General features: G+C 43.4%; 1 protein-coding gene across 1 annotated transcript in view; it reads left to right on the top strand.

Annotated features, from left to right (window-relative positions):
* znf385c (zinc finger protein 385C) overlaps window positions 1–10,241 on the top strand; it is a 64,946-nt gene extending 54,705 nt beyond the window's left edge. Inside the window, exons 4-9 of the mRNA XM_062526279.1 lie at window positions 2,322–2,544; window positions 5,541–5,870; window positions 6,512–6,699; window positions 7,074–7,172; window positions 7,546–7,644; window positions 9,965–10,241. Coding sequence (XP_062382263.1) covers window positions 2,322–2,544; window positions 5,541–5,870; window positions 6,512–6,699; window positions 7,074–7,172; window positions 7,546–7,644; window positions 9,965–10,195 — 1,170 coding nt within the window. The 3' untranslated portion in view covers window positions 10,196–10,241. The remainder of the gene's footprint in view (window positions 1–2,321; window positions 2,545–5,540; window positions 5,871–6,511; window positions 6,700–7,073; window positions 7,173–7,545; window positions 7,645–9,964) is intronic.
* The last annotated feature ends 13,863 nt before the right edge of the window (window positions 10,242–24,104 follow it).

The raw sequence follows: 24,104 nt of genomic DNA, 5'->3' as shown, positions 1-24,104 counted from the left end.
CTCCCTCCATGCTAATGCACCTAAGAGCCCATCACAGGGATGACATTTGAACTGAATAGATGCAATAGCAACAAACAGCTATCACCTGTTCTCATGCTCACTGAGGACATCTCAACAACCAGCTGTGTGTGTGTGTGGGTGTGTATGGGTGTGTGTGTGGGTGTGTATGTGCGTGTGTGTAGTCAGTGTCTTTTTACTGGATTGTCTTGTGTGTGTGTGTGTGTGTGTGTGTGTGTGTGTGTGTGTGATTTTACTGCAGTCGGCAGCTGCAGCAGAGGACCTATTGTGGTTTGAATGGCTAGCTTATCCCACTGCAGGGCCAGTCCATCACTGCTGCCAAATGCAGTGAGTCCAACACTTACACACACACACACACACACACACACACACACACACACACACACACACACACACACACAGACTTAAAGTGTGTGTAGCTGCTTGTTCTGAGGGTCCGACGGATAATACTCTTCCTCCTCCCCGTCTCTGAGCTCAGCAGATCTCTGTCTTCTCCGTCTCCGTGTCCCCCCGACTGCATCTATCATCTCACTCTCACTAGAGTCTGTGTTCTTCTGCAGCCTGCGCCTGTGACCGTCTCTGAAACCAACAAAAATGCAATTATTGCCCGGTCAAGGACAAAATGACGGTTGCATTTCCTGAGTTTCCTCAAAGCTGTGGGTCACCTGTTTTTTGGGGGGGAGTGAAATCTATTTGTGTGCGTGCGCGTGTGTTTGAGTGTTTGTGTGTGTGTGTTTGTGTGTGTGTGTGTGTGTGAGAGTGAGTGTATTAGAGGGTTGTATCGAGGGAGTCTGTGTATGTTTATGTGAAAGAGAAAAATAGAATAGTTTTTCTCCTTAAATGATTCCTTCCTTATGTTAGTTCTCTCTGTAACTCTGTTAGTGTGTGTGTGTGTGTGTGTGTGTGTGTGTGTGTGTGTGTGTTTGTGTGTATACTCACCTGTCCTGCACAAAGGTCTGTATGGTTGAAAATGCACATCAGATATGGGAAATGGATTTCTGTGCGATATCCAATCCCAACAAGTCTCCTCCTGATTCAGGACGCTTTGCTGGTTTGCCAAGAGAATGCAATCTACATTAGTGCAATTGCATCATGCTAAATGGTAGGGGAAATTGCCATTGGCATTCAGGCTAATCAGAAACACAGGCATCAGACACTGATTGGGTTGCCCACCATACACACAAAGACTTGCAGATTATGAATCTGTGGATGGGGGGGTTGAAAGCCTCATTGTCTCAATGCATCCAATCAGAACCTAGTCACAGCAAGATAAGTGGCTGACTAGAATAAAACTGTTCAAGATGCTTTTTTTTGCAAAAAAAAATAAGAGTATGAGTTCTGAGTTCTGTCCCTATGCAACAAATATTCATGACATGAATATAGCAGCTGTTCATGACAAGAACATTTGTCAATACTTGCTGATGTTGAGAGGCATTGTAAGTGTAGGCAGCAAAATGGGATGGGAAGCCAAGCTTTCAGGTGCTGTGTTGTGTGTGTGTGTGTGTGTGTGTGTTTGTGTGTACGTATGCGTGTTGGTGCGTGTGTGTGTGCGTGTGTGTGTGCGTGTGCGTACGTGTATGCGAGAGCCTGCATATGTTTGTGAGTGTTCTATGGTTGTTTCTGTGCACCTGAGCTTGCCATACTCCTCTCTTAATCCAGGGGCTCATGTGAGTTCAGTTCAGACCTTCACTCAAACCCATAATGCACCTCTCTTTCCCCCTCTCCACAACGGCCCTCGTCCCCCCCCCCCCCCCCCTTGACGCACTCAGCAAAAGCAGAACAAACCTCTGTGCATGGGCAGCCATTTTGTGTCTGACCTCTGCAGTCGCAAGCGGAGGACAGCCCGTGCTGGTGCGACGCTTCGGCGACCAGCCGCCGGTGGCTCCGCTGGCTGTGGAGGATGTGCTGGGGCCTGCATGTGATGGTTCCTCCCCCCACAGCCCCCCCACAGCCCCCCCACAGCCCGGCAGGCACAGGGTGAAGTGCCCCGCCATGACAGCTCTGCATGCCCTCCGCCGGGGCCATGAGAGCAAGAGCGGAGTGGAACGTGAAAAGCATGGCGACTCTCACTACGTGATGTTGTAGTGTGTGTGTGTGTGTGTGTGTGGGTTTACATGCTTGTGTGGGTGTTTGTGTGTTTGTGTAGAGAGAGAGAGAGAGAGAGAGTGAGAGAGAGATGGGGAGAGCGAGAAAGAGAGAGGCAGAGAGAGCGTGTTTTTGTCTGTTTGTTCATGCGTGTACTGTTTTCTTGTTTTTGTTTTTTTCCTTCTTGTCTTCTTCTGTCCGTCTCCCGCTCCATCCAGAACCAGGCTGAGGCCCATTACAAGGGTCACAAGCACGCCCGCAAGCTCAAGGCCCTGGACAACATGAAGAACAAACAGAGGAACCACGGAGCGGCAGGGAGGGAGAGAGAGAAGGAGAGGGAGAGAGAGAGGGAGCGAGAGAAGGAGAGGGAGAAGGAACCGGAGGAGGCGAAGATCGAGACCCCACAGCCTCTAATGGAAACGACCCTGGCCGAGAGAACAGGTGAGTGACAGACCGGGTTATTCAGGTTTTTTGAGGTCAATGGTGTCCTGAATATGGCTTTGGGGAAGCATACAGTAGACACACATGCACACACAGTGAAGGCACATACAGTAAGTGTGAGTGTTGTGTTGTTGTTTGTCAATCAATGACAACCCCAGACATTAAGAAACTATTAAAACGAGAAACAGGTTTACTCTATTATCAACCATAACTTGAAATGAAAGGATCCTTCAGCAAACAAGTTTTATTTGAATTTTTGGTAACACTTTATATTAGCACACACATATTCACCAGTAATTAGCTGCTTACTAACATGTATATTAGTAGCATACTAGCCATTTGTTAGTCATTATAAGTCACTAATTAATACCTTATTCAGCAAGACCTTATTCTACCCTTACTAGACCCTTACTTAAGAATTTCCCCTATGTAAGCTCCTAATTACCCCTTATTCATAGTTATGAAATAAGTTGTTGCATATGAATTATGACTTAAATATACATGGCTCAGTATGGGGCTTGTAAGGTGGTAGTACAACAAGAACAGTTATTCACCCCTAATAATACTTATCAAAGATGGTCTATTCAAACTGAACTAGACACTAAACCACATGTGCTAATAGTGTACAAACAACTAATAATTAAGTCTTTGTAATGCCAAATATGTTCCCTATTCTAAAGTTGGATCTTTGTTCACTATTAATTCACAAATAATTTGGCACTATTAACCCCCATGTATGTATACTGCCTCATACTAAAGGAGAAATCTGGTGTGATTCAATCCTTAGCTCTGCTGTTTGAGGTCAGTAGGGAAGAATAAGATGCTGTCCGTAAGGAAAATAACAGAGAATTTGATACAACAGTAGACCAAATAGCAAACCCACAACTTATTCACACCGGAAGTCTTATTTATGTGACCCTTCACACTTAAAAAAATAGTTTTGAGTTTGAGACTTTTGAGTACTCAGGAGCCAAGAAAGTTAGCATACAAATATATCCAGGTTCGCCTTTCTCGCTATCTCGTATTCATTATATATTTTGTATTTGTGCTAACTTAGCTGTCTGCTTCTTGTGTAGCCTACTATGTGCTGTAATACAGTTAATAAGTGTGAATAGGAGGCAACTTTAGTTTAGGGAACACATGGGGGTTAATAAGTGCCAAATGAATTGTGAATTAAATGTGAACAAAGACACAACTTTAGAATAGGGAACATATTTGGCATTACAAAGACTTAATTATTAGTTATTTGTACACTATTAGCACTGGTGGTTTAGTGTCTAGTTCCATTTGAATAGACCATCTTTGATAAGTACTATTCGGTGCGAATAACTGTTCTTGTGGTACTACCACCTTACAAGCCCCATACTGAGCCATGCATATTTAGGTCATAATTCATATGCAGCAACTTATTTAATAACTATGAATAAGGGGTAATTAGGAGCTTACATAGGGGAAATTCTTAATTAAGGGTCTAGTAAGGGTAGAATAAGGTCTTGCTGAATAAGGTATTAATTAGTGACTTATAATGACTAACAAATGGCTAGTATGCTACTAATATACATGTTAGTAAGCAGCTAATTACTGGTGAATATGTGTGTGCTAATATAAAGTGTTACCGATTTTTTTTTTTTTTTAAATCTGATTCAAAAGATGTGGCAAGCTCTTTCTCACACACTATAATTAACACATTTTCAGAAACGTTTAATCTGCTAATCAGGGAATCTGTTCTAGACCCCATGTCCAGACCTTTCAGACACGCCCCCCGTATGTGAGTGTGTGTTGCCAGTTGGGCCAGTGACTGACCGAGGATGCTTAAATGGAGACGTGTGTGTGTGTGTGTGTGTGTGTGTGTGTGGTGTGTGTGGTGTGCTAATTTTGGCTCGGGCCCCACTTCCCACTCGTCTCTTCTGACAAAGTGGCCGCCGTTCCTCGGCATTCTGCATTATCTGACAGCCGTGTCCTCTATTGGCTCATTGCTTCTCTCCGTTTAACCTCATTTGCACACAAGGAGACTTTGTCCACTCTTTCTCTTTTTCTCTCCCTATCCATCTCTCTGTCTATCTATCTTTCTATCCTCTATAAATATTTACATGTATACTAACACATACACATATACATATACGTACATACATACATATATCTGTCTTTCTCTCTCTCAGTCTGTCACATTCGCTCTTTCTCTCTCTCTCGTTTAACCTCTACACGTATACATTATCCACTCCTCCTTGTCACTCTCTGTCTCTGTCTTCTTTCCCTTCTTCTCTCTCACCTTCCCTGTCCATCCTCTCTGTGACACTCTCTCTCTGTCTCCCTCCCTTTCTTCCAACTCCACGGCTCCTCGTCTCCTCCACTCCATCCTCTTCTGCCTGCCCTCCACTCACTCGGTGTTGCCATGGCAGCTGATTGATGACAGCGCCGCATGAGCGAGAGAAAGAGGGAAGGAAGAGGAGGGAGAGATAGATTGAGATGGAGAAAGGGAAGGGGTGGAAGAGAGAGCGAGGGGAGGGGAGGGATGGAGGAGAGAGGAAGGAGAGAGGTGAGAGAAGAGAGAGAGCAAGAGAGAGGAAGAGAGGGAGAGTGGCATTATTGAGTGCGATGCTGGTAACGGGCGAGTGAGAGGGTGAGCGGTGGAGGCGTTGCATTGATTAGGGCGATCGATTAGCCCGGTGTTTAATTCACCTGTCTGTCAGCACCGCGGCCGCCATCGGCTGCCACCGCTCGCGTCCGCCACCGCCGTGACTTCATAAAGCAGAGTTATGGTGTCGTCACGGAGACAGAGAGGCCTGCTGTTTATGACCCGCTGCTGCTTGAAAGATGATGCTAATACAAGTGTATGTGTGTGTGTGTGTGTGTGTGTGTGTGTGTGTGTGTGTGTGTGTGTGTGTGTGTGTGCGTGTTTGTACTGTATATGTGGGTATGTATGCATTGTGTGTATATGTGTGTGCATGAACCTGTGTGGGTGTGTTTCCTGTCTCCCCCCCCCCCCCCCGCCCCAGCCGTCAGTGAGGCCCAGCCTGGTGTGTGTAAGCTGGAGGAAGCCCAGGGGAGCTCGCTGATGCTCACCCCTGTCTCCGAGACCTCCTCGCTGGACACGCCGGCTCACCTCTCCCCCGAAGACTCTCCTGCCTCCGGGCAGCCAGAGAGCGTGACGGACAGCCCCCCTGCTCCAGAGCCCGAGAACCCAGAGCCCCCCAAGAGTGACGGGGACCCCCCCAGCAGTGCGGACGAGGAGAAGGACTCCAAAAAGAGCAGCAAGATGCACCTGCACTGTCCCGTGTGCAAAATCACAGTCAACTCCTCGTCCCAGCTGGAGGCTCACTACAGCGGTAGGCCCACAGCCTTTCACCAACATCATAGTGCCTACACTAAACTATAGAATAGTACATCCTAACATACTGTACTGTAGCGCCTTTCACCAACATCATAGTGCCTACACTAAACTATAGAATAGTACATCCTAACATACTGTACTGTAGCGCCTTTCACCAACATCATAGTGTCCTACACTAAACTAGCGCATAGCATACGTCATCATTCAGCATTAATTGTGCCTTTCCAGATGCCCATGTCATTTGGCACTCTGGCAATAATGCACCACCATACCATCATGGATAGTGGCTTTTTAGCATGAGGGCTCAATGCAAATATACTCACCTTTGAAGCCTGCCCCTGATGGGCGTTCAAGGTACTGCAGGGTTTGGAAGTTCCTATCCTATCCTATCCAATCCGTGTTGGCTTTGTCGTTTGGGATGGAATGTTTCACATTTTACACAGCATCCCAACTATGGAAACGTAGTCGTACTGTGATGATTCCTTCGTCAGTGATGTGATTCATTTGATGTTGAATGGCATTTCCATGGTAACAGCGTGGCTGATTGATATAATAATTATGCTGTGATTGATGATGTCATAGTTGACTGACAAGATCGACGTTCACTGTTGTGGCCTGTTTCCATGGCACCCGCAGGCTCCAAGCACAAGCTGATGCTGGAGGGTCAGAGTGTGCAGCCGCGGCGACGAGGGAAACTGGTCTCCTCCCGCATGGCAACCAGGACCAAACGCCACGGCAACAAGAGCTGCGCGCCGCTGGCCAGCCAGTCCTTCCACTGCGACATCTGTGACATCACTGTCAACTCAGAGACGCAGCTCAAACAGGTACGTGTGTGTGTGTGTGTGTGTTCCATTTGCATACATGCAGGCCACTGGGTGTACTCTTTCCAATTGTCTGTGAGGGTGTTGTCTTTCTGTTTGTTTGTGTGTGTGTGTGTGTGTGTGTGTGTGTGTGTGTGTGTGTGTGTGTGTGTGTGTGTGTGTGTGTGTAAACTTTGTCATGTTTCTTTGTCCATTTGTATGTTTTGAGTGGTTAAACTTATGTGTGTGTATAAACTTTGCCATGTCTGTTTGTATGTTTTGAGTGGTGAAATTCGTGCTCTGTATCCATGTGGGTTGTGTAATGATTGTTTTTGTGTGCACTGTGTGTGTGTGTGTGTGTGTGTGTGTGTGTGTCCTGTCTCTCCCGCTCTCTGTAGCACACGAGCAGTAGGAGGCATAAGGACCGCATGGCTGGGAAACCTCCCAAACCAAAGTTCAGCCCCTACACCAAGAGCCAAACCAACTCTGTGCTAGCGGTGAGTCGTTCTCATGTGAACACACACACACACACAAACACACATACACACACACACACACACACACACACACACACACATTTGCACTGGTTCCTCTTCTGCAAATCAAACTGGTCCAGCTTAACCTCTGATTGGCTCAAATGTGTCCCTCACCACAAGCATGCTCTTCATGCACAACTTCAGAGCACTTGATTTTCTCACACAGCCTCCTCAGTGGCTCTGCCTAACGTAGTGTACACTCACACATACACATACACAAACTCAAGTCTCACACACACGCACACACACACAGAGTTATTCATACACACACACATGCACACATGCACCTGCAGACATACTCACTCTGCCCCCCGTCCTCTCTCTCCCCATGCAGAGTGTCAGGTGGAATGGGTTTTCGGGGTTGTCGGGTGGTGCCCTCTCCGCCCTGGGGGGTCTGTGCCACCCCTGCGCCATCACCACTATTAGCCCTCAGGTGAGCCCTGGGGCACGTCCACCCCTGGAGGGGCAACAGAAGGGGGCAGTACTGAGCAGGCCCACAGGGCAAATGCGTTTGCCAATCAGTTGGGGTTAATGGGTTGCTGAATTCCCAATGATGATTAGGATATCGTTAGTTTAATGTTAAATTTATCGTTCATTTATTGCACTAGTTATAATCTGAAAAGTAGTATTTTCAGTTGTATAAAGTATTATGAAGGATTCATTTTCTTGTTTGTGAGGGATGATACAAACAAACAATGACATGTACAAAATCATACGTGTTTCCAAGGACAACTGAGGATGCCATTTTCGTGGTTTGCCTAATGAAAAATCCATCAAATCCATTTTTACAAGTACACAAGCTACGCTGGGAAAACAATAAGCCATTCAACAATTTTGATTGCCATAATTTCCTGACTATTAATAAGTGCACTGCATGTTTACCACATGACAGTATTGTATGTGATTTTCATAATACAAACCCATGTGCTAACAGCACCAGTGTATTAGCTGCTTAAATATGACATCCTTCTATAATGGCCATTTGGACAAAAGCAAGGTGAATGGGAATGAAATGAAAATGTAGATATATTCATCATTTCAAAATCCAGACAACTCTTTATAGGACTGTCTGAACCTCAGTTTACCCCCCGAAAGCTGACATAGTGTTTTCTGATATTCAGACACAATTGTGTCCACATAAAAGGCCATTTATTTCTACTATACCAACCATGTTTACTTGCTTAATTTACTTACTGTTACTTTAAGTACAGCTCGGGTTTACTTACAGCGCAGTTGCTTACACATGTCCAATGTCAATATGAAAAGTTTTTCCACATAGACAAGCATTATGGTATAAAGGATGGGGTAATGTAAATTCAGGCCACACTTGAGTAAAGTTTACAAAACCAATATATAATAGTTGGGAAATGGCTGTATCCATTTGGTTGACATGGCTTATATTTATAAAGTCCCTGTCGGTTATAAGGTGCCTTCAAGCATGTCTTTCCACTATGTCACCGTGGTATACACAGACCATCATACCACTATTAGTCCAGTTTTGGACGTCCATGGGGACACACAGTTTTGTGTCCATTCTATGTCTATAGTGTGGTGGTCTAAATCCTAACTGATAATAAATAATGTGGTAACATATTAGACATATTATATGAAACCTAATGTCATACCATTCTTTTTTACCATGTATCTGATTGTTTTTGTTGTTGTTATTGTTGATATTGTTTTGTTTATGATGGCTTGTGTTACATTAAGTTATAAGAGTGACACAAAGCCAAGAATCCAGACCTCCCTCCCACACACACACACACCAGACGTGAACTCTCTCACTGTGTTACTGTGTCAGACAGTCCTGGAGTCTGAGTCTTGGCGTACTGGAGAGTGGAGTTGTGTAGGGGGGGACACTGGGAGATTGGGCTGAGGGGGGTGGGAGAAGGGTGCTGGGGTTGGGGCTTTGGGGGTTTGTCTGGGAAAGGACATCATTTTCCACTGCTAAAAGTGTATTAAAGGAGCTATTAAAGTCTTCTGTGGCCCAACTAGTGCAGACAGACATGCTGTCACGTCGCGAACAGCGACATTGGAGCAGATACAGAAATGTACACACACACACACATACACACACACACACACACACACACACACTTACACTCTCACACATGCTCTCTCTCTCTCTCTCTCTCTCTCAGTCTCTCTCTCTCTCTCTCACACACACACACACACACACTGTCACATAAAGGCCACACAGAACTATTTGTCCAGCTGCTTTGGGCAGATTCTGTCCCAGGCCTCTGCCTACATTCCCAGGGATAAATCAAGCCTTAACGATGGGATGCCAATATATACATGGCCACACACACACACACACACACACACACACACAGACACACCATATGTTTTTGTGCTTATGCTAAAAGACACGTGTGCAACAATCTAAAAGACTCAAGAAATAAACCCACTTAAATCTATCCGTGTTGCACACTGATCCCCACACCCTCAAACACACACACACACACACACACACACTCACTCACCCAAACACATACACACACCTTTACAATAGCAATAGCATTCACTAGAAATTCGAAAACCTTGTGTATCATTAATTACATTTTGCAGTTCCCTTTTGGTTCCTACTGTACATAATATACAACTGTTATGATTTCATGCATCTATTATATTTTTTATTATTTATATGTGCTTATACGCATGTAATGCAAAATATAAAAGTTGTTGTTGTAGTTTTGCACTGTTAAAAAAAACAAATATGACTCAAGCGTTCTCTTCCTGTGGCATTTCAGACCAAACTGGCCCTGCAGAAGCAGCTCTCCAAGACCCTGGCCGCCAACTTCCTGCCCTCCCCCCTCACCCAGGCAACCCTCTGCACCATGGCAGCCAACCCGCTCACCCTGCGACACGCCCCCGGTCCAGCCACCATCATCCAGACGCCTCTGCTCAGCCCCGCCCTCTTTAGGCCCGCCCCTGGGCCCCTGAGGGCCACCCACGCGCCAATCATCTTCTCCCCTTACTAGAGGTGGCCAGTCGCAAGGCCACAGCATCGGTGAAGCTATGCAGTCAGAGAGAGCTACAGACCAACAGGATTCAAAACAAATCTGTCATCAGTATTATTTCCTCTACTTTTTGATTGCCATTATAAGCCATATTCTGATGTGTATGGCGTAAAACTGTAAGCCTTGATGCCACTTTCACCCTGTGAGAGTTCAGAAATAGACCTTCTTTGGCCTCTTTGGACAGGAAGACAAGTGTGTTCTTGTTCATCCATGGATATCTTTTTAATACAGGGGTTTATTCTAGTGACTATGCCTCCTGTAGTGTACTGTGCCCCCTAGTGGAAGGATAAAGTAATATATAACTAGAGTTTTTGACACCTCTACGAGATTAATTACGTTTTTGGCCTTGGGCCACACAGGCTCAGGGTCCAAGTTGTTGCCTCGGAAACACAAAGCCCCGCCCCTTCCTGTTTGGTCTGTAGCTGAGGCCAGAGAGACTTCCTGTCTGCACCTTGGGAGGACTGGTGGCGGCAGCAGAGTTTATGTCTATGTTTTTATTTGTGTTTTAATTATTTATTAGACGTTAGATGACTATAGAGTTTAAGATAGGCCTTTGTTTATGTGTCGTGAGGCGATTGCCAATATCCCTTTACTTGATTAATACTGCTTTATGATGATGTTTCTGTTGTACCTGTTGAGAGAGAGAGAGAGAGAGAGATGGAGAGGGAGGGGTGAGGGTTATTGAGGGCAGTCAGGGAGAGATACAATGCAAGGTTATGTTTTTAAAAGATTCTCACTTATCACTGATTACTACAAGTTTAAAAGATGTGATTATTGAAAATGGAGGCCCATGGGCCTTTTCTGCAGTCAATCCATCACTTACTCTCTGTCATAGCACTATGTGGGTATCTCTCTTTTCTTTCTCTTTCTCTCTCTCTCCCTTCCTTCCTCCCTGTCTCTCCCTTTCCCTCCTCTCTCATCAAAGAAGATCTTTATTATTCAGCTGTAGACAATCAGTCCCAGCCAGAGCAGAACTGTAAAAAAATATAAAAAATGTGAAACTATAGCGATGATCTTTTTTCAGGAGCTTCATATCCACGCACACAGAAACAGACACAGACAAAGATGCAGAAACACTAAATAAAACATTGACTGGCAAGTTGGGCCTCTTCTTGCAAGTTGGGGCCTTACTGGATGAGATCTGGTGTCAGCGGGGAGGGGAAAAGAGACTAAATCAGTGTGGAAAAAAGGGTTCCTTCTTCTCGGAATCACAGCCATATCCTGACTCTCTCTCTGTGTGCTAAACGGCTAATGGAGCTTGTTTCTCATGGTGTGCGGGGGGGACTGGATCTCATCTATAACATGGGAGTGTTGGGCCTGCACAACAGCTCAATAGAGCCTGCTAAGACTTTTTGATGGGCAGGTCCTCATGTTGCCTGCAGACCAGAAAACAGCACACCGAGGTGATAGACAAGGAGTCAGTTTCCTTCAAACTACTACAAAAAGGTGTCGGTTCATCTCAAGCATGCAAGCATTGGAACTTGTTATGGAGTATATGGGGAATTTGTTTGGTAATCTGACATTGGCAAGGAAACTCGCTGTCTGTCATCATTGTTGACAACTGACAACATTGTACAGCATCAATGACGGAACATTCAAGGAGAGTTCGGATGTGTGAAGCCATTCTACTTGAAAAGGAGGTTGCCCTGTTCTCAGCGCGAACTTTGCCCCCTGACCCCTGGATTTTCTATGTGAGTGTTTTACTGGGCAAAAAAAGCTGAATTTAGAATTTAAAATGAAACAAAAAAAAAGAATTACATAAATGAATAAATAAAGTTATATTTGTGTCATATCAGCAACATTTAATATTAAGTCTTTTAAGGATCATAAATGTATATGGTCATATCAAGCTGCTATCACCTCTAAGTTATCATCCCATGACCCTCCCTGACTGCAGCTGACGCTGGGCCTCTTCTAGTCCAGATCTAGACCAGAACTGGGCCAGATGAGTTCTGAGGTCGGCTGCCATCCGGGCCCTTTGTTTCTCTGAGTAGATGTGCAGTATAAATTGTAAGCAATATCATAATTGTGTGTCCAACTCTGTATTTTGAGACTCACATGTTGGATATCTCATGGATATTTTTGCCAATCCCTTGCAATAATGTAAAGTCATACATAGAGAGTATGTGTACAGCATACCGTCTTTTTTTTGTTGATGTAACTTATCTGATCATATAAAAAGATTAATGAATTATTATGACTCCCTCATCACGTTTGTGTGGATTCTGTTGCCATGGTTGCCTCTTCAGCCACTTTGTCAACCAGAAAATATGAAATGTCAGAGCTTTTTGAAGGGAAGGGAATTGCAGACAAGTTCAGGATGGTTATTAGCCTGTGTCTGACTCTGTGTGTGTGTGTTTGTGTGTGTGTGTGTGTGTGTGTGTGTGTGTGTGTGTGTGTGTGTGTGTGTGTGTGTGTGTGTGTGTGTGTGTGTGTGTGTGTGTTTAGATGCATGGAGTTTGTTCCAGTCAGAAAGCAGTGTGATTGGCAGAAGCACTTTCAGATGTATTCCACTCAGCTGGCTTCAGACACACTCACTTGCACGCACGCACACTCTCTCTCTCTCTCTCTCTCTCTCTCTCACACACACACACACACACACACACATGTAAGGCCTCACACACTCTCTCTCTCTCTCTCTTTCTCTTACTGACACACAAATCACAGCCCATTCCCCACACCCTGACAAACCTGCTTGCTTCTCTACCAATGCAGAAATGCAGTCAAACTACTGTATACAGCTAAGCAGCTCATTATGGTCTAACAGCCTTCTGCTATAACATGTGAAGTTCCATCTTCACAGTATCATAGTTTTACATTTTGTAGATTTTTTTTTTAAGTATTCAAACATATACTTCAATTTCCAGTTAGCCCAAATTTCCCCCGACAACTGGCATGCAATACAGTGACTTAATCCCTAGGAAAAGAGATTAACACCAGTGGATATTAACAGATTCCATCAAGAGTCTCATGGCAACCCCCAGAAAGAGGTAGCAATCATTGAGTCTTCAGCATTGTCATGAGCTGAAATTAAAACAAAACAAAACAGAGAACTTACTTCAAATTATGCAAGGCAGTGGGGTCACAAAATAGACAAGAGCAGATAAGATTATTTACCATAAATATAGAATTTGATCCTCTGAGTACACATTTGCATGGAACTGGACAGATATTTTTTCTTTTTTGTGAGGTACTGCTGTGTGCAAATAGGTAAAGTTGCAATAATAAACTACATAGATAACTGGGTATAATTCAATCCACATTCATATGGTAACACTTATTGACAGACACACACACACACACACACACACACACACACGCACACACACTCTTAATTAATTACTGTAATAACACTTTTACTAAGAAACTCTCAAGGCATGGTTGTTCCATTAAATTGCATGAATCTCTGATGCAAGGTCCTTACCTACAGTGGCTATAGCCATTGTCATCACTACTGTGAGTAAACTTTCAAACAGTCACCTGGTCACCTTTTGGCCAAAAGTGCTTCTATTATTTTTATTAGCCTGCACATACTTGAAGAAGTTTTTTTTTTTTTTTCTTTCAGATTTCCAATAAAGTGAAGAGGCCATTTCAAGTCAAGTCATTACAAAGCCAGTTGAAAACAATTTAAAGCCATTGTCAGGTTGATCATCTCTCGTCTGGCTTAACATGTGTCTTTGGGTATTTCTACTACAGTTTTTCTCCGTCGCCTTGGTGCATTTCTTGAATCATCATTCATATTTATATTATATTAATATTAACAGTTAGTGCATTTCTCAAAACAATTAGAGCTAACTGCACCACATAATTACTTGCAGAAGTGTGTATAGCTCAAAATGCTTTGTTAATGTCTCAAAAGAAAATATTTATACCAATGAAACTGTCAGTGCAATCAAAATGAGAGGTCCTGATGGCATTGATTATGTCAAGATAGTCAAACTGTTTAGTCTTGTTGTCAATATGACAGTTTGCTCTGTAGCCTAAGTATTTTCTAATGAACAATGCACAATGCAGCACTGTTATCTATTTCAAAACTAAAGTTACACATTATTGCATGTGGAGGGAGTTGATTGCAAGACAGTGAATATGTTTCAAAAATGTTCTCTGTTGACAGACAGTATGAAGAAAACAAAAGGCTCTTACAGCATTGTGCAAATGACAAATGACCAATATACAATAAAAACTCATTGGTCAGACCTGTGCACCACTGTACATCTTTTTATACATCCTGACGTTCCTGTCTGTCAGGCCACATATTAGCTAGCAAGACATGACAACTTGTTATGACAGATAGTTCAACACATTTGCATGTAAGGAGTCAACGACACAAGCCATGAATAAGGCCTATTTGTTTCATGGGGTGGGATTATTCAGCAGGGAACCAGTGCAGTGTATTTTGACCAACATGACATAGTTGGGGGGGGGGAAAGAAAGCAGACATTTGTTCATAATCATTTGCATTTAGAGAAGTAGGCCTACTAAAGCCTCACTATTTGTTCAAAATGGGTATAAACTGCTTTAACGATGTACAGGTGATAATATCATATAGCCTAGATGATATTTGAACAAACAGTTTTGAGAATTTTAATTTTAATCTAAGAAATGCACCAAATTAGAAACAGAGAAAAACTGAACGTTCACTGATTGCGTCGTGAGTTTGTCCTTAATGGCCTAACGGCTGACAGATGTTGCGCAGACCAGTCGGTTAGTAGGCCTAAGGAACCTGAAGCATCAACACGTTCAGGTAGCCTAAATTCTAAATTAGGCTACTGTAAGCGATAACCCCCAAATGATTGTAGCCCCCAAGAGTGTTTAGAATAGCCTACTTGGCTACACGCCATTGTTGAAAATGATGAAACAAAGTTTTGCTACTGGCCAACTGGTAACTCTGTTCGTGTTCGTTTTTATTAACTGTAGGCTAATTACTCTCACTTAACAATTCTAGGGATTCTTCGTGTATTCCTCACGTAGGCCTATGTAGCCTAATGGAAATGACCAGTTTTAAAGGTCTCCCACACGACAATGAGAGAAGATTCGCGCGAGGTAAGATGTGTCTGTCTACTCAGCGGGGTCGGGGGCGAGTTAAATAGCCGAGAAAGATATTGTTGTTCTTTTGTTGTTCTTTTTTACTGTAATATATACAATAACAAGCACTTCAAACGGGAGAGCAATGGGCTGTTTGCCAACTCCTTTGCGACTCCATGCCTTTGATCTAGTGATCATTTCTCGCCTAGTTGGCAGCAGTGTTGCCAACTATTTCAAATGGAAAGTAGCTAAAGTCAGCTCCAAAAGTCGCCAAATGTCGCTAGATGACGTCACACGCTAATTTGCATATCATTGACGTCATTACGTCGCGCCCCCCCCCCCCCCCCCCCCCCCCAAAAAAAAGAAAAAAAAAAAAAACGTTGAGGGCCCTTTAATAACTCTTTATGCCTGTTTTGCTTTAGGCTACTCATGACATTGCCTATAGGCAACTTTAGAACCCATTTCAAATATATTTCATTTAATATAGCCTACTTGTATGTTAATTGATACACTTTACACTTCTGTATAGGCTACTTTACTATCTTGTCACATCAGAATGAAATTAGGCTACGTGGCTGAAAAGCAGTAATTTCCTACCTATTCCCTGTATGCTTTTCACTGATTGAAGCCTGATAACTTTATCACAATATGTGAATCTCAGAAGGTTAGGTTCCCGCTTCACTTATGGATACAATGTTTAATTGTGGCTCTATCAGAAGTTTAAGTTGCGTGATCACTGTTTTATTTACTTTCATTTTGCGTCATATAGGTTATCACGCCAGTGAAGGCGTCAATAATTAAATAAAATGGCAGGGGTTGGCCAGGATTAGCTGACAGATCTGTAGCCTAATGCTTGCTTGTAGTTCTTAGAAGCTATACTTTTGTCCGAGCTCAACTACTGCCTGCCGTTTTCGAGCGTCGAGCGTCTAGAATCCAGACCGCTGTCTTGCATTTGCTGCCACTGAGCAGCCACTCGTTTAAAGCACGCGGCTGCGTGTAGAACGTCCGTCGTACCGAACGTGGTGGTGTAGCCTACACAGCTGGGTATGGAGCGGGAGGGAGAGGCGGCCGGGGTCGGGAGAGGGAGGGAGGACGAGAGCTCAGAGCTCCGTGAAGTGCAGTGACGACTCAGACAATGAGGGGGAAAAGTCGCCAGACACACGAAAAAGTCGCCAGATTTGTTGTCAGTCGCTAGATAAGATTTTCAGTCGCCAGAGACGGCCAAAAGTCGCTAAATCTAGCGACAAAGTCGCTAAGTTGGCAACACTGGTTGGCAGCAGAACCGGAAACGGACTTGATCCAGATGGCGTGGAGGCAAGACTGGATTGACAGTGTGCCTAAATAAATGGTCAGGAAAGGAAGGTGCGGAAAACTGATGCAGTTACTGCCTGTCATGTTTATGAGTGTAGCCTACTCCTGTCTGTCACATTTATGGGTGTACTCAACATTAAAATAAAAAGAATTTAAAGGAGACATACCAGCCCTCCGAACGGTCAGATCACACCACTCAGGGCGACCTGCCTTTTATAGCTACAGATTTGACCTTAAGAGAGACGTTGTAATTAGGCCTACACAGCTTATTCCCTTTGGCTGTAACAACCCTTCCTCTTTTCATATCCAACCCAACACCTTTCCTTGTCAATATATCAATACCGCTCAGTTGTAGGCTACTACTAAACTGTAGGATTAAAATGAAAGAAAACTGACAGAAGACAGCCTGATGTTTTTAACGACTCGTCTAGCCTGCATTTAACCTTGACTTTAGGTGTAAGCGCACCCGCACTTATAGGCTATATTAGGCTACAGGCTACAGACGACTTTTGGAACAGAAATTACAGTGTGCCAATGTTTTTAAAATAAATCATCACATTCCAAACATGGACAGTCTCAGGAGATATAGTTACCCAATCTGAGAGAATTCATCATGTTGGGTGTCTACTTGTGCGAAGTCTTTAATGCAGTTCCTTATGGATTCACTGTCTCTCTCAATTGTTTTTTCATTCATAATCTTTCTTTATTGGACTAACTATCTCACGCAGTTAGGGTTGTTTCAAACGGAATTCCAGTGCTCATCACAGTTGTAAATCTCACCGAGTTTCGATTTACACCACAGAGTGGCGCTCCAATGCTGCTTTTCCCAAAGGAGCAATTTGGTCACATGGCATCCTGGACCAAAGGAATTAAATGAGCATGCTTGTTTAGCAAACTTGAATTTTCTCTTCATCCTGACACTTGTGTGTGTATGATCGATATGCCTGTATCGCCTAACCTAATATCTCACCGTTGAAAGAATGCACAGGAATCCACTAATGAGTCACGGCTGAAATATTTGGTTATAAATTTGGTAGGCTTATTGCAGCCATGCCATCGTTGATGAGAGTCGGGCAAATAAAGGGACTATTTTAGCAACAGTTGCGATGTTCACAATTACCTCATTATGGTTTCAAAGGTTTAGGTTAGCAAATAGCGAACCCTTGTGATTGTAGCACGCATTGCGTTGACATGTGGCCTTATGTTTGAAAGGATGTTTAAATTCCTGCATGGTCTTATTGAATGCTGTTTTACATCACAGTTGCACAATTTATTAACAGTGCAAAATGGATGTATGATTGCTGATGGCTTTCTACCCATTATCTTATTATGTTCAATCTTTTGGATAATATAGACATTGCACCTCATTCTTGTCTCTCTGTAAGTCTCCCAGAATAGCACATCTTCTACAAGAGAAAATAAAATAAATCCTTCATTAAACCTGTCTATACCCGTCATGAATGCAGTTTAATGTTTCAATACTATTGCTGTGAAATCATAGTGTGTGTTTATTTCAAGGCCTGCGTAGCATGTGACCTGGGATTTGAACCTGAGCTGCAGTTGCTGGAACATGTGGCATCCTTCTAGGGTAAATGTTTTTTTTATAAACTTCTTTTTTCCTTATTGTTAACCTCTGGAAAATGTTTAAATGAAAGCATTCACAATATATGGTAAACCATGTTAAATTGTATGCTGTGTATACCCTGCAGGGATAATATGAATACTTCATGGTGTTATCATCCCCAGAGAGGCTTAGCTTTGGTATCTTTCTTTGTCCTGAAGGTGTAGTGAGCAGATGCTGTTAGGCACAGCTCCTGGCACCCCTCACCTCCCATCCCCTCTCAGTATATGCATAAATACAGCTCACGCTTGGTTTTAAGCCAATCTCTTTAATCTATTACACACACTGCCTGTGGAATACCCTTTCTCTCATCCATGGCAAGTCATTTGTGTCTCCACTGACCTGGAATCAGTGATCATTGGCCCATTAGATGACTCCTTTCTCTTCTGAGTCAAGTAAGCATCTGATTAGTGTTTTAAATGAATCAGAAAACAAGCACTTTACCTCATCTGGGCATCTCGTAATGAGCAGGGGGCATCATCAAGGGACACAGTAATGAGGCAGGGACTGTTCTCCAGTTGCCATTCTAGAATGCGGAATTGCAGTGGAGACTGGAGATTCTCTGCAGAATGTCGTTAGATTATGCAAGCACATGTTAGAGCAAATTTTAAGGGGGCAATGTTAAGTAGTTTTGAACGTGAATTCATTGATAATTGAAGGCTTCACTCTTCACTCATCACGTAACACAGAGAAACATGGTTAGGAGGAGTGAAAAGAAGTCAAAAAAAGACACATCCATGCATCACGATTTCAAGAAATGTCGTACAATATGCAAATGTAATATGAAATATTAATAGTTTGGTGATATTAATAGTTTTGGCGTCTGTATCAGCCATGGATTAACTTTGCAAAGAATCCAGCTACTTGTAAAAATAGATTCTTTTGTAGTGGGGTGTGTTTTCATCAGGACAGGAAGAATAGGAGCATCAAGCACACTTTTAATGGAAAAACACAAAATAAAGGCCCCAAAAAATGCATATCCTGTAAAATGCATATTAGACCATTCAAAGAAATAGGCCTTTGGTTATACAATGTAGTAAATTTTTTTAAGGCAATCGTTAATGTAATGGGTTATCACTGCAGAGGGCAATTGCGAGGCATTTATTCATGAACCTTAATTGATTGAGAATCAATCAAGACAAATAAAAACAAAAATGCTTATTTTGCACCTCTTGAGAGTGACTGTCGTCATCTTAAGTTATTACATCATCTTATTACAGCCAATCAAAATGAGAACGTCAACAGCTATAGTCTCAGATGTGTCCTACTCCTGATGTAGAGAATCTCATTGCGCTCTCCTGGCACTGCACAGTCGTCACCCGATCAAGCCAAACACACACACGACAGCATCCAATTTGATGCTGATTTAATATAGCACAATCAGGTTGACAGCCGATCAGCGTATGCCATAAATGTGAATTGATTGCCATCGAGATGACCCGGTTGAAGATGTTGTTGTTTTTTTCCCTCTTTGCACTCCTAATCTAAACAGGCAGTAATTCACGACTCGAGCCGTGTGACTGCGCTGAAGTCAGTGGGCGTGATATTTCCATCTGTGCGTGGAGCTCCGAGTCTTGGAGTCGACTGGCCCTCTGGCCTTAGAGGGGATCTGATTTCAGTCAAAAATAGTCACCTTCCACCTCTCCTGCTATATTTCTCTCTCTCTGTGTGTGTGTCTATGAATTTCCCCGTCTTGCTCCCTCTCTCTATTTAGCTCCTTCTCTTCTCTATCTATTTATCTATCCTGCCATCTATCAAACTAAGTATTTCTATCTATCTATCTACCTACAGTATCTATCTATCTGTCTGTGTAAGCATTTTCTCTCAGTTTCTCTTTCTGTTCAGTCCCCCTTCTATCCATCCATCTATCTATCTATCTATCTATCTATCTATCTATCTTATCTGCCTGTGCATCTGTCTGTATGTCTGTCTCTCTGTCTATCTATCTTTAATTTGTGTGTACCTCTCTCTCTCCCCCCTTCTCTTTCCATCTCCACCTCTCTCTCTCTCTCTCTGAGAGAGAAGCCAAGCCATACTCTTGGATCAGCAGTGGATCACTGTCTCTTTCTCTGTGACTGATGAGGGCTTTAAATCATGAACTCGACAACCTGCAGCCCTCCTCTCTTTTCACTCTATCTCGCACTTCTTCGCTCCTGTCTTCCTTCCTCCTCTTTTCCGCACTCATCTCTCTCCTGGCTGTTAAAATCTTGTGCATCTTGATTCCTTTCTTCACTTTCTGTGAATAATGTGTGTGTATGAGTGTGGAAGGGTAGGCTTAACCACATGAAGTATTTAAAATACTCCACGTCTGGTGTGTGTGTGTTTTACCATGTGTGTCCTACCACTCCATAAACATTTTGGAGTTTTGTTGTCTTTGAAGAAAACGTTCTCTCTCTCCCTTGTTTGAGAAGCCAACTATGTGATATGAGTTGTTTGATATTTTGTTAACACTTTACTTGACGGGTGTTCATAACACATTCTTAGCAGCTGTCATAAACTGCACATAAAGCATTCATGACGTCATGAGACATGACTCAACATTCATACCAAACCTTTCATGAATGTGGTGGAAGTTAAAAGTCAAAATAAAAGTCCAACAATCGCAAAGCAGCATTGCCGTTTTTGTTCCAAACCTCTAACCTCACATCTGAGTCAACGGGCTACTTCATGCCAAAAAGACAGAACATGATCAAGCAAATCATTTTTGTTTCATAAAAATGTATTTGTTTTATGATGTAACCTTTGTATATGATTTCTCATCTTTTGCAAGCTCGATGATGTTTTGAGCCCCCAACGTGGTCTTCCAGGCAGCGCTGCCACTGTTGACTTAAAGGCACTTAATCCTACCCCTAACCCTAACCCTAACCCATGCCTAACCCTAGCGCCTTCCAGGCAGCGCTGCCTTGAAGACAACATTGGAGGCTCAAAACACCAAGAAACTTGCTGCTGCTCATGTCCAACCGTTCCAGGTTACACAAATACAGGTCAGCTGAATGCACTGTACCTCCCAGTGTTAAACTCAGTGATTACGAATACTTCACAAATTGTATAGTAAAGTGATATTTGATGTAGACTTCATAAGATTTAGATGCTTTGCGATTGTTGGACTTCTGTCTTCTGTCTTCCACATTCATGAAAGGTTTGGTATGAATGTTGAGTCATGTCTCATTCAACAGTCATGAATGCTTTATATAGGCAGTTTATGACAGTTGCTATGAATGTGTTATGAACTCACGCATCAAGTAAAGTGTTAATGATATTTGTAAGCTTAAAATGAATGTTTGTGTCTTTCTCCCTCCTGCTCTCCCTCCCTCTCTTCTTGTGGCCCCATCGTGCAGGGGGGAATGTGCAGGCAGCATTGGAACCCCTAGCAGGGTTGCTCTCAGTGTTCACAGCTTTACACACTTCTCTCCCTCCCTCCCTCCCTCCCTCTCCCTCTCTCTCTCTCTCTCTCTTTCTCTCTCTTTCTCTCTTCTCTCCGGCTATCCTGCTGAGTCCCTGGCAGGCGCTGATGTGTCGTAATGAAGACGTTCATGTAATGGCTGATACAAAGCCCTGCTGGGAGTAGACTTACTAAAAGCTTTAGCATATGCTAAAGCGCCGGCTAGCAGCTAGCCTTCGCTAGGCGCGGCAATGGCGGCGGCGGCTGCTGTGGCAGTTTGTGCCATTTGTCACCCCTGCTACCACAGGACAAGTGATAACGTTTTGCTAATGTGAAAGTTCATGTGAGGGACAGCTAGTCTTATGACAGTTTTCTCACAGGCATTGCCCTCCAGTAAGAAATGCATAGGCAGGCTGACTATATCCCTGTATACATACATGCTAATGGATAGACAGATAGATCATTTCATGTTTATTCTTTCCTGGGGTGTGGACAAAATTATGCTGAGTTTAAGTTTATTTATTTATATGGTATGGCCAGATGCATTGTAATCAGTATTATGGCAGAATCATTAATCAACAGAAAAAAAAAAAAAATCTGCACATAATCCAAGGGAGCAATACTAATCTTCTTGATTTATGATAAACTACTAGCTTGAGCACCTCTCTCTGTGTTTGTTTGTTTGTGTGTGTGTGTGTGTGTGTGTGTGTGTGTGTGTGTGTGTGTGTGTGTGTGTGTGAGAGAGAGAGTGTGAGTGTATGTTGGTGTGTGAGTGCGTTTGCATGTGTGCATGTGCTTGTACAAGGTCATCGATGAGATAACTGGTTTGGCTGAGGACCTCTCTCTGTGTGTGTGTGTGTGTGTGTGTGTGTGCGCGCGCACGTGTGTGTAAGGTCATGGCTGAGATCACTCAGGCTAGTTCTCAGTGATCAAAGATTCCGCCACCTATAAAGTATCTGCTGAAATATGCCATAGTAGATTTTCCATCTATAAATTATGGTAGCCAGTTAGCCTGTGAGCTAGTGTTGTCATCAAACAGTTTTTTAGAGAAGGCGTGTAGAGTTACAGTGCAGGCCAACAGTGAACAGCCTCCAAATGAACAGATCCGGCTCTTCTGTAAATATCTGGTATAATCCTGCGCAGAATTGTGATTGGGCTCCATGAATAGGTGTGTGTGTGTGTGTGTGTGTGTGTGTGTGTGTGTGTGTGTGTGTGTGTGTGTGTGTGTGTGTGTGTGTGTGTGTGTGTGTGTGTGTGTGTGTGTGTGTGTGTGTGTGTGTGTGTGTGTGTGTGTGTGTGTCTGTGCGTCTGTGTGTCTGTGTGTCTGTGCGTGTGTGTGTGTGTGTGTGTGTGTGTGTGTGGGTGTTAGTGATTTTGTATTGGTGTGTTGTCAGATAATACAGTAGCAACCACATCTGTATTTCCTCCCTAAGGCCCATTCACCCCACATCATTTCTGTGTCTTATCACCTATTTATCTCCTCTGTGTTTTGTCGCCTTTCTCAGTGAGCCACGTTTTGCCTTTTTGGATTCCTCTAGGAGCTCAAGTGACTGCCCTTTCCATCCATCCCCCTCTCCCCTTCTCCTCCTCCTCTCTCTCTCTCTCTTTCTCTATCTATCTCTCCCAGCCCTGTACTCCACCCTCTCTCTCTCACACCCTATCTCTCTCTCTCTCACCCTATCTCTCTCTCACACACCCTATCTCTCTCTCCCTCACCCTCTCTCTCTCTCTTCTCTCTCTCTCTCCCCTCTCTCATCTCTGAGTTCCAGAAGCGCCTGGGATAACTGTGGGAGTGAGAAATAAAAAGGGATAAGCGGGAGAAGGCCAGTGAAGAGTCCAGGGACACAGTCGCACACAGCCATGCCTGAGCCAGTAGAAGGTCAGTCAATGATCGCTTTTTTTTCCAGAAAAGTAATTAGTGTCATTTTTTGCGTTTTTTGCATTTATGAGGCACGCGAAACTTATGTCATTCGCAACTTACTTGAGTGATTAGTACATATACATTTTTACATATATGGAATACACTTTATATGTTTGTCGTGTAACGTGTTGAGTTAAATTGCACTGTTAATTGATTTGGTGTTGTTATGATTATCAAGTGAATGGGGCATTGTTGCACATTGAGAGAGGGGTGTGTGTGACTTGCAAACTGCAAAGCTCAACTGTACTTTTAGAATCAGATGACGTGATGACTTAGATTAATGATCATTAATGTAGTATGTACATGGGGGGACAGGGGACAGAGAAATAGAGAAAGAGAGAGGGCTGGGTGTGAAACATTTTTGTAAAAAAAAAGTATCACTTGTACAGTGAATGTTAAAGAGAGAAAAGGTTATTAAAGGAATCTCAAAAGAGAAGAGAGGATGGTTTGATCAGAGAGAGAGAGAGAGAGAGAGAGAGAGAGACGGTTCTTTGAGAGATGTTGAAAAAGAAGAGGGTGCAGGCAGGCAGAGGGAAGGTGTCACTATGAAAGATGGAGAGGGGAACAGATGGTGCGTTTAGCAACACGCCAGGAGAGCACTAGCATCTTC

This window comes from Sardina pilchardus, chromosome 22 (genome assembly GCF_963854185.1).
Source record: "Sardina pilchardus chromosome 22, fSarPil1.1, whole genome shotgun sequence".
Taxonomy (NCBI): Eukaryota; Metazoa; Chordata; class Actinopteri; order Clupeiformes; family Clupeidae; genus Sardina; species Sardina pilchardus.
This window is presented reverse-complemented; position numbering and strand designations above follow the sequence as displayed.